This window comes from Pseudorasbora parva, chromosome 4 (assembly GCF_024679245.1).
Source record: "Pseudorasbora parva isolate DD20220531a chromosome 4, ASM2467924v1, whole genome shotgun sequence".
NCBI lineage: Eukaryota > Metazoa > Chordata > Actinopteri > Cypriniformes > Gobionidae > Pseudorasbora > Pseudorasbora parva.
In genome coordinates, this window is record NC_090175.1 from 21,028,538 (window position 1) to 21,039,363 (window position 10,826).

General features: G+C 39.7%; 1 protein-coding gene across 1 annotated transcript; it reads right to left on the reverse strand.

Moving 5' to 3' along the window:
* Positions 1 to 7,144: 7,144 nt before the first annotated feature.
* Positions 7,145 to 10,778, reverse strand: LOC137073100 (ras-related protein Rab-33B). Its single transcript, XM_067441267.1, has 2 exons — positions 10,214 to 10,778; positions 7,145 to 8,599 (listed from the first exon to the last, which is right to left on the reverse strand). Exons 1-2 carry the CDS (start codon positions 10,424 to 10,426, stop codon positions 8,126 to 8,128), a joined length of 687 nt encoding a protein of 228 aa, XP_067297368.1. The 5' UTR covers positions 10,427 to 10,778; the 3' UTR covers positions 7,145 to 8,125.
* Positions 10,779 to 10,826: the final 48 nt, after the last annotated feature.

Below are 10,826 nucleotides of genomic sequence, written 5' to 3' on the forward strand. Positions count from 1 at the left end.
CGGGAGAAGAGCCCGTGCGGCCCATACAAGGACCTTCCGCTCTGTCGACATCAAGCCGACCCATACTCAGTAAAAAAACTCTCCGAAACTTGTGAGAAACCAGAAGGAGTATTTTTGACACAGAAATAATCCATCAAACGTCCAACTTAGTTTTTGAAACTTTGTCTATGTTTAGGATGGGAATCCAAGTCTTTAACAGTGTAAAAAGCTCAGTATGCATGAAACAGCATTTCATCCCCCCTTTAATCATGAAAAGATGATGGGTTTTAGATTAAACCACGGATTAGGCCATAGTTAAAGTAAGACATGTAATCTTTTTAAACGTGCCAAGAAAAAAAAATTAGCCTACTTATGTGCATCTTGAGACAAAACAACAGCATACAGTCAGTGCAAGTTGCTTTCAGTTAAAACACCTCACACATTCATTTTAGTCCAGGAATAAGCTTGAGCCTTGTCTGTGAAACATTGCTTCACTGAGAGCTTTTAATGTTTTACACAACTGCAAGGATCTACACAGGCAGGCACACATAGGCCTGTCACGATAACAAATTTTACTTGACGATAAATTGGCCAAGAAATGATTGCGATAAACGATAATATTGTCGTTCTGAGACCATTTTCATCTAAAATAATGATAATGGCATAAATATAGCTGCAAGCAGCCATTATCGGGGCCAAGCGCAAAGAAGAAGACAAGACATGCCAGCATGGCTGGAAGTCTCAAGCCAACTGCAACAATGAGCCATTAAGGACCTATTAAGTTGATTTTAGGCAAAATAGCAGTCAAATTTTAAATACAGTCAATAATAATGGTTTAATGGTTTATCACTTTCGACCAATAGGTGTCACTGTTACGAAACTGATGTGGTTTAGTCAGATTGAGATGACAATGACACATGCAAAGTTTGGTGTCAATATGTCAAAGCATTGCAGAGATACAGCCTCAAGAGTAATTTTTGCATCATGGCTCAACTCTGTTGCAGTGGTATATGAAAACTGTTTTGTCTATCAATCCGAAATCCATAAGTATTTGTCAGCATGGTCTGAAGACGATACGGATCAATTTTGGTGAAAATCGGACAAACGGTCTAGGATGAGTTTGAAAAAGTAGATTTTTAACAAATAACAAGATGGAGCACAGATATGTTTGCAAAATATGGCAAAATTGGTATCTATCTTCTCGGCATGAGCCAATGAATGTATTATGACCAGTCTCATTACAATAGGCTAATTTAATCAAAAGTTATTAGCATTTTTGTACATTTTATTACAACTTTTGACCACAAGGTGGCGCTGCCCCGAAACTTTTTGAATATCTTCGGGACATAGAGCGGAAGACACATACCGAGTTTTGTAATGATACACTAGTGCATTCTTAAATTATAGCATTAGCATTTTAAACCGTAATACTGCATTGAAGTCAATGGGAATTTCATGTTTTGTTTTATTATAGCGCCACCAAGAGGCACAATCCCACCAATTTTTTTATGTGTCCTCGTAGTGAGCCCATACATATGTGTGTCAAGTTTGGTGAAAATATCTCATTTTGTTTTGGAGTTATAGACATTTATATGAAAAAACACGTAAAAAAGGACTGACACCTGACTTTGATTGGATTTTACTACCCCTTACTATCAATATTTTGAGATTTGGGCATTAGCGTATAGCTATCGACCTATGTTTCCGAACTTCTGAGGCTGGTTTCGTCTCGATCGGACTAGCGGTTTCGAAGATATCAGCAAATGTTTTTTAAGCACTAAATTACAACTCTGCGCAAACCATATGCCGAAACCTGGCAAGTCTGGTATCGTTGGAGTCGGCAAGGATTCAGGAGACCAAAAAACACACTCCCATCAAAATATGTCAACCACACCCAAAGTTATAAGCGTTTGAAAAAAAAAATTCTCCACTAGGTGGCGCTGTTTCGAAACTTCTCAGGCTACTTCAGGGCATCGTGGTGATGACCCATACCAAGTTTCATAACAATCTGTTCATGCGTTCATAAAATACAGCATTTTTGCACATAATTCAAAATGGCCGACATCCAAAATGGCCGACATGGTAAAATTGGATATCAGTCGACTCGGCATGACGCCCTGAATCTAATGAGACCAATTTTATGATTTTTGGATAAACGGTTCAGAAGTTATAAGCCAAAATAGGCATTTTTCGTATCTCCGGACAGGTAGGTGGCGCTGCGCCGAAACGCTGCATGTTGCTTCAAGTCATGCTTGTGATGACATGTACCAAGGTTGGTTTGAATACGATAAAGCGTTGCGGAGATATAGCCTTTAGTGTGTTTTTGCAACCTCCACGTAAAATTTGTTTGTGCGTTTATTGAAAACGATTGGACGAATCAACTTGAATTCCATAACTTTTTGTCAACATGCTCTGAAGATGATCTGTTTCAATTTTCGTGAAAATCGGAGCAACGGCCTAGGAGGAGTTCGAAAAAGAAGGTTTTTCAGAAAATTCAAAATGGCGGGAAAATTTGCATACCGGAAAATGACATCATAGGGTGAAATCGAATCGGCTTGAGCCAAGGAATCCGATGAAAAAAGAATTTTGTTTCTAGCCCTTAGGGGTCAAAAGTTATAAGCATAAATATGAGTGAAACTTTGGACAGGTGGTGGCGCTAGAGGGATTGAGTTAGAGGCACCAAATTTGCTATAGTGACAGCTCAGACTGGCCTCTATGAGTGTGCCAAATTTCACAACTTTTTACCATACGGTTCTATGGGCTGCCAGAGACTCCTATGGCGGAAAAAGAAGAAGAAGCAGAATAATAATAGGAACACTAACGATTTCAATAGGTGCCTCCGCACCTTCGGTGCTTGGCCCCTAAAAATGCAGGTACACCTATTCAAAGATCAATAAACTTTAATTTCTAAAGACTATTTAACACAAAAAATGGAAAACATTTTAAATAACCACAATAAATGAACAAAACAACCAAAAACAATCAAAGCATGACTCTCGGTCTGTTTAAAAAATGCATTTAAATAAGTACCAAAAACAATAAATAAAATGCATGAAAACTACAACGGATGATTGTGTTTTAGGAGCATATTAGGGGCGGCACGGTTCACAAAACCACAGTTCGGTTCGTATCACGGCTTTAGGGTCACGGTTTTCCGTTCTGTATGGTTCTTGTTGTTGTTTTTTAATTTTAATCCAGAAATGTATTTCAGCATATGATATATTAATTATCCACAATTTAGGATACAGTATTAATTTTTTTTGTTTTGTTATATCATAGCCTAATCATGCACAAACTGAACTTGACCATCTCTGAGGAAATTTATATTTTGATACAGCAAGAGAGAAGACATCGATATACTTTTCATTTATTTGTCAAAAAAAAAGGAGAATGTGTATTGCTATCTCTACAGAACTTATGTGCCTTTTTAGCAGACAAAGATTGAACTGAAGAATTAACTTGTGTTTATAAAACTTCAGTGTAGCTTTAAGCCTCGTTTATACACGACGCATCTGCTCGAGTGCGATTAATTGATTTATCGACTATCGAGACAGGTCACACATCACAGCTACATCACATTCACCCAATACCTAGGATCACGTGATGTTTTGGGAGGTCACATGACTAATCAGGAAGTGATATGTGTTTACTTTGCTAGCTGCAAGAGATTGTCTTTTGTGTTGATTCTAGGCACAGTTGTGTAAGTTGGGCTCCCTTTTCATGCAGGGTGATTCTAGAAGTAGCTTGTCTACTCTTCACGGAGGACACAGGCTTCTGAATGGAGGCTTAGCATTTATGCAGTCACCTCCAGTGTGACCCGAGCTGCTGGGCTGCACTGCAACGGAACATTCACCTTTTTTTGGGCTGTGGGACAGTGGAGCTTACTGAAAAGGAACCAGGCCAGCCACTGTTTGTTTTCTTTATTGTTTCCTGTTGTTTTTTTTTGGTTTGATTATTTGTTTGGTTATGACTTTGCCCTTGGGCCCATCACTCATTTGCCACCTTCATAGTATTATTGTATATCTTTTCATTTTGACTAATTGTGGCCATTAATGTGGGTGCTTCTTTTCCTTAACTATGTTTTTTGCGTAGGATATTCCTGTACAAGGCCGGCTCAACACTGATGCTTTGCCCCTTCCTGTCAGGGGGGACCACACTGGGAGAGGCACTGTATTGGTGTGCTTGTAGCTACAACACGGTGTGATATTTTGTAGTGGCTTCTAAAGATATTAAGTGTTTAGTGCTTGCTGTGTTGCATGTTTTGACTGGTGTGGAGTTGCTGTCTTCTGGTTCTGTCTCTCCAGGGGCCTCCTGAGCAGCGGTTTTGCACTGGCTGATCCGACCTTCCTAAATTGATGAAAACTCCACCAGTCATTTATTGCAGTATTTTTAAGATCCGTTCTTAATAACCTGTTACATCATTTTATACCAAAGTGTAATAAACTGTGACACATTTTCATATCTGCCTCTTGTTGACTGTACCTGTGTGGGTAAAAACTGAGTTAGCCACACTCTATTCACGGAAAGATCACAGCAAATCTAATCTGCCGCGAGTGTCGTCTAGCAACTCTCAATTCACTTCTGAGCTGTAAACGCATAACTCTGGTCGGGCCAATAATATTGTGTATAGAGTTGGTTGGCGGGGCTTAACATAATGACAGCTCTTGCGTGCTTCTAGTAAACACAAGAGGTGCATCTCAATAAGCTCCCTAGTTCAGTAGTCAGGGCAATGATCAGGGAGTCAGCCCATAGATTTGTCCTGATCAGTGCCCTGACTACTGAACTAGGGAGCTGATTGAGACGCAGGGAGGAACTAGCGAACGGCGGTCTTTCGAATCAGCTTTGACCTCGACTCTGGAAGACTTGGAGTTAAAGGGGTACTTTAGCACTGGAAAGATGAATCTGTATTTAAACTGGGTCATTAATGTAGTAGAAATGTGAAATTATTTTTGAATTTGGTGCCTTCTAGACTGAGAAAAGACAAAATGTATTTTTGTCTCATGGGGATTAAAGACCCTTTTCCGACTGCTCCCTTCAGGTTGGTGGAGAGTTCTCCTCAAGTGGAGGAGTTTAAGTATCTTGGGGTCTTGTTCACGAGTGAGGGAAGGATGGAACGGGATATTGACAGACGGATCGATGCAGCATCTGCAGTAATGCGGGCAATGTACCGGTCTGTCATGGTGAAAAAGGAGCTGAGCCGTAAGGCGAGGCTCTCGATTTACCGGTCAATCTACGTTCCTACTCTCACCTATGGTCATGAGCTGTGGGTCAAGACCGAAAGGACAAGATCCCGGATACAGGCGGCTGAAATGAGCTTTCTCCTCAGGGTGGCTGGGCGCTCCCTTAGAGATAGGGTGAGAAGCTCGGTCACTCGGGGGAGCTCAGAGTAGAGCCGTTGCTCCTTCACATCGAGAGGAGCCAGTTGAGGTGGCTCGGGCATCTATTTCGGATGCCTCCTGGACGCCTTCCCAGGGAGGTGTTCCGGGCACGTCCCACCGGGAGGAGGCCCCGGGGAAGACCCAGGACACGCTGGAGGGATTATGTCTCCCGGCTGGCCTGGGAACGCCTCGGGGTTCCCCTGGAGGAGCTGGAGGAAGTGGCTAGGGAGAAGGAAGTCTGGGCGTCTCTGCTTAGACTGTTGCCCCTGCGACCCGGCCCCGGATAAGCGGAAGATAATGGATGGATGGATGGGATTAAAGACTACAATTCCCAGAATGCTTTGCTGCCCTGAGAGGTCATTCCCAAAGCCACTGCTACTGGATTACTGTGACTGGATTACTGTGAGTTAGAGAACAGACACTATAATTAAATACTGAACGTGTCTGTTCAATATAACGATCTAGTTAACGCGTGAGTCTTACAGCACTAACTCAGATTAGGAGTCAGATTACATTTAACATCATAAATAAGCTAATGAGCTTTCCTGATTAGAGTTGAGGAAATCGCGACCACATTCGCGGCATACATGCACAACGCGTGTTCAGTCTGGCGCGTTTTCAGGTCATGCCTTTGGAAGCTTAACTTTCGTAGAAATTAAAGAGAAGTTAAAACACTTACATTGCTCAGCATAGCTCCGTTTAATGCCTGCAGCTGCAAGCTGTGCTGTGAGTGTGATTTCCCATCCCCCATGCGAGGGGGGGGGGGGGTGTAGCACAATCATTTGATTATACCATATACTAATCGCTGAAGTAACGCTTTAAGCTTTTCTCTGAGAAAAGATAGAACGGCACTGAAGTCATTCTTAAGAAGGGAAGATGTTCAGAGTTTTGACGACCGGATACGTAACGGCGAAAGTTTCAATCTGTCAACTAACGTTAGCTCTGCTTCACCTTCGTTGCTCTGGTTGGTTGTAGCGCTATTCAATTGCATGCACGCCGTGCAGAGGGAGTTTGAAAGACAACCGTTTATCCCGCCCCTCGAATTGAGCCCTGTCTATGGTGAGTTTCCAGACGTGTTTGATGTGGGTCTGGCTTGTCAGGCTACTAAATAAATAGCATGTTTGAAACAAATTGCACAAGTTAGTAAAAACCTTTTTTTTATATTTATTTAAATGTTTACATTTAGTACAGTAGCTGTTTCACAAAGACAGTCTCACAGACAAGACTTAAAGAGATGAAAAAAGAACAACGATTGTGTCATCATTTACTCACCCTAATGTTTTTCCAAACCTGTATGAGTTTGTTTCTGCTGTTGAACAGACGATATTTTAAAGAATATTATTTATCAAACAGTTGATGGTAGCCATTGACATCCAGAAGAAAAAAAATGATGTCAACTGCTACCTATAACAGTCTCTTTACCAACATTCTTTAAAATATCCTTTGTGTTAAACAGAAGAAAGAAATTTGGTAACACTATTTTAGGGTTCAGTTATTAACTATTTACTTATTAGCATGCATATTAATACGATAATGGCTGTTTATTAGTACTAAATAAGCACATATTAATGCCTTATTCTGCATGAGCTTATTCTACATCCCTTAATCCTACCCAATACCTAAACTTAAATGCTACAAAAACTACCTTAATAACTATTAATAAGCCTAAATTGGGAGTTTATTGAGGCAAAAGTCGTAGTTAATAGTGAATATGTGTTCCCCATACTAAAGTGTTACCAGAAATTCATACAGGTTTGGAAAAACTGAGTAAAATGACATTTTCCTTTTTGGGTGAACTATCCCTTTAAGAACGTCTCTAACTAAAATGGATGTTTGAGCTGTTTTAACTAAGAGTTGCAATGACATATCTTAAAATACGTCAGTACCATTGTTTTATCTCAAGGTGCACAACAGTTTTTCACCAATGTCCTAGTTGAGCTAAAGTCTAATAAAAGTCTAATCCTGGCTTAATCGAAAACCTGTCTGTGAAACCAGGCAATAAACACAAACATTATTTGCAATCTATACAGTGTACAATGATTAAATTACTATTTGGCAGCTGTTGCACTGCTAACATCCATAGTCCGATAATCAAACCAAACTATACTGTATAGCAAAAAAGAGCAAATTATGCAACCCCCTTCAGTTGTGCTTCCAGCTGCACGGTGGTGTCAATGAATCTTGTGTTCCTGCTTCAATTCCACAATATGTTCTTTTATAATGTCAAAGGATCAAGTAGGAAATGTAAACCTTTCAAATTCGGATAAAATTGTTACACAAATGTTCTTTTCTTGTTTATTGAATCATAAAAACATCTTTGCTGGTAAATATACTTAAATTGTGTTATATACGGTTACATGTATAGTAAGTAGTTAGCATTAAACCCACATATATAGGACAGGATAGCACAGAGCAGCAGGAAGATTTGGTTGTCTGAGACTACACAAACTTTTATACAGCCAAACGATATCTGACCTGTAAAGTAACAACTTGTCCTTTTAGCTCCATTAAGCCTTTTTTGAAATCTCCAGGTTAATAATGAAGTCATTAAGTCTAGCAGCGTTACACTTGACTGAGGAATTCCTTCATGCCTGAGGAATTCCTTCATGAATAGTCTTTCATATAATGGCCAACATAATTCTTGACAAGTTGCTTTGTCTGCAAGAAGTTTAAAGATCATTTCCTCTTTCTGACCACAGACTATTGTCCCCATCATTGGACAGACTGAAATAAGCTTGCCACTCTTGAGTTCCTCTGTCCGTTAGCTGTTAGCAGATGCAGGACCATTTCTTCTTAGTCTCTTGTGCCATTGTGACTTTAGCTGGGATTTGGAAACTCTCAGATCTGCACCGTAACACACCTTCATTCACACTCTGGCTTCTCTGGCACTTCAGACTCTTTGCCAATGTCTCAAAGATGCTGTCCACCTGGTCCCCTTTGCGACCTTTGGCTGAAGTCAGATAAAAAGACATTCCGTGGACTTCGGCCAAATGACGAGCCTGCTCTATTAACACTGATGTAATTGTCGAAGTGACCAGATCAGCCTTGTTGCAAACAAGGGCCCGGGGTATATCTGGACCAAGAGAGTGCTGCCGGCACTCGTCCATCCACAATGGCAGATTCCGGAAACTAATGGGGTTAGTGACATCAAACACAAAAACAATCCCATGCACATTGCGATAGTAGTGCTGTACCATGCTCTTGCGAAAACGCTCCTGACCAGCCGTGTCCCACAGCTGTACCTAAAGTGAGATGGAAAAGGAACAAGATTGTGTACATAATTACATATATTATTATTATGCGTTTTTGCAAACTGATTATATAACGGCACTGCTGCCATGCATGGCATTACAATTGAACTACAGAAACCTTAAAAACTGAAACTTGAGTCTCCACTGGGTCATATCTCTCTGACCTGTTGGTATTTTTGAAGTTCATTAGGTTTATTTTTTATTCAGTCACACCAATGTATTCAGACACATTCAACATTTGATCACATCATCAGAGAAAAACGTCCCCAAAACGTCTCTTCTTTCTTGCTGTATACATACTTTCTAGAACTGTATATGTTTGCTTTGTATCTTTCTAGTGTTTCACTCACTATAGCCCCCTTTTTCTTGTTCACTGGGATTTATCTAACAGTTTAAATATTTTTTCATACATTAAATGATATACGTGGATTTTAGGAAGGGGGTCCCCCTTCGCATTAGCAAGATCACATTAGCAATTTAACCAAAAAATAAATAAAATAAAAACACCAAAGCAAAACATGGTTAGGTCAAAGTGTCTGAATCATTTTGGTACCACATTTTTTATCAATTTTATTGGTATTCTTCACTGTATGAAGAATTTTTGGGTATCATAATATCATAGTTAATTTATTTTGCTATCCTCGCTAACAAATGAACTAGTGTCCTGCACTGACTAGTAAAAATGTATTATCTGGTGTCATTTTTGGTTTGACTGTAACTCTAAGTTACACGCTTGAAATAGAAAAAAGTGCCCCTGTTAAAAACTGAGTAGTATGTATTAACGTAATATTTAATCTTTAAAGCAATTGTTATTTTAAGTTTGTGGCGTGAGCTTCTCTTCTCAAACGTGAAGACTAATTCCTCATTTTGAAGTTAAAACGACACAGTGAAATCATTTTTCATAGCTGTTCTGTGACAGCATCCTACTCCACTTAAAAAAAATAAAGTAGTAAAGATTTACGTCTTGGTTATTTTATCCAATAAACAGATAATCCAAAATATTCTAGTCAATTCACAAATTATAACAATGAGGTGTCAACGTTGTCACAATATGTCCGACTCGTGAACTAGTCTCGAGTCGAACCTTTTCGATGAATCGGTTCCAAAACTGGTTCGTTCTTCGGTTCAAAAACTATTCGCTCATTTGGAGTCAGTGCGCTAGTACAAACACATCCGTGTCATAAGTGTCATAAGAGAAACGATGAAGAGTTGATAATCAGAACATTACATTTATGTAGGTTATTGAGGATTCAATTTATGTTAAAGTTAAAAGGGTGAGGGGAAATACATTTAATTCAAGAACGAATGTTACAAATACAATGTACCGTTTATAACTTCCTATCATTGATTGTAGTCTAGGCTACACGAAAGATTACACTTCACTAAAACTTGCAAAACTTTTCCAACTAAGGAATGTTGAGAGGATAGCCTGCATGAAGGAAAAGAATCGCTACTGACATTCGAGAAGGAAAAAAATGTGGAGGTCTTATTGCACTGCTGCCTAAATAAATTAGCTTTATTTACCCAGCCTACATTCTGTAATCTGCTCCAAAATAAACGTGCTTTAAAAATAAATCTAAAATACAGTAAAACTTAAATTCTTACTTTGACTTTCTCGCCTTCTATCTCAAGAAGTTTCTCACGAAAATCCACCCCGATGGTCGCCTCCGTTCTATTGGGAAACTGTCCGGTGCAGAAGCGGTGTGTCAGACAGGTCTTGCCGACTCCGGCATCTCCGATCACAATGATCTTACAGGTACGATAACAGCGCACCGGGATACCGTTTGATGAGCTAGAGCTCTCCCAGGACGAATCCATCTACGGTTCTCCCAGGGGCGAAAATAAACGTGAAGTTGTTGTTAAAAGTTCAGTGCTCCAGTGAGCACTCCTCACATGCCCATGACTGACGGTTGCTGATTAGAACTTCCCCTTAAAAAAAACAGAGAAACTCGGACTCGTTTTCTAAACCCACAGTCATAAGACGTCAAAGCAGGTAATTGAAGAAAACTTTTGTCTTTTTGCAATATAATACACACAATTATCCATTTTATTCACGAATTAATGTAAATTATGCATAAAAGAGGTGAGAACCGTTATTAAAAGGGAAGTCTGGCATTCAGCTTGGACAAAAACAGCCCACAGTTATTTCATATCCCTCACAGTAGCTTTTCAACATATAAGGAAAGGATTGTGTGTGGGAGAGTACATTTCATATCGT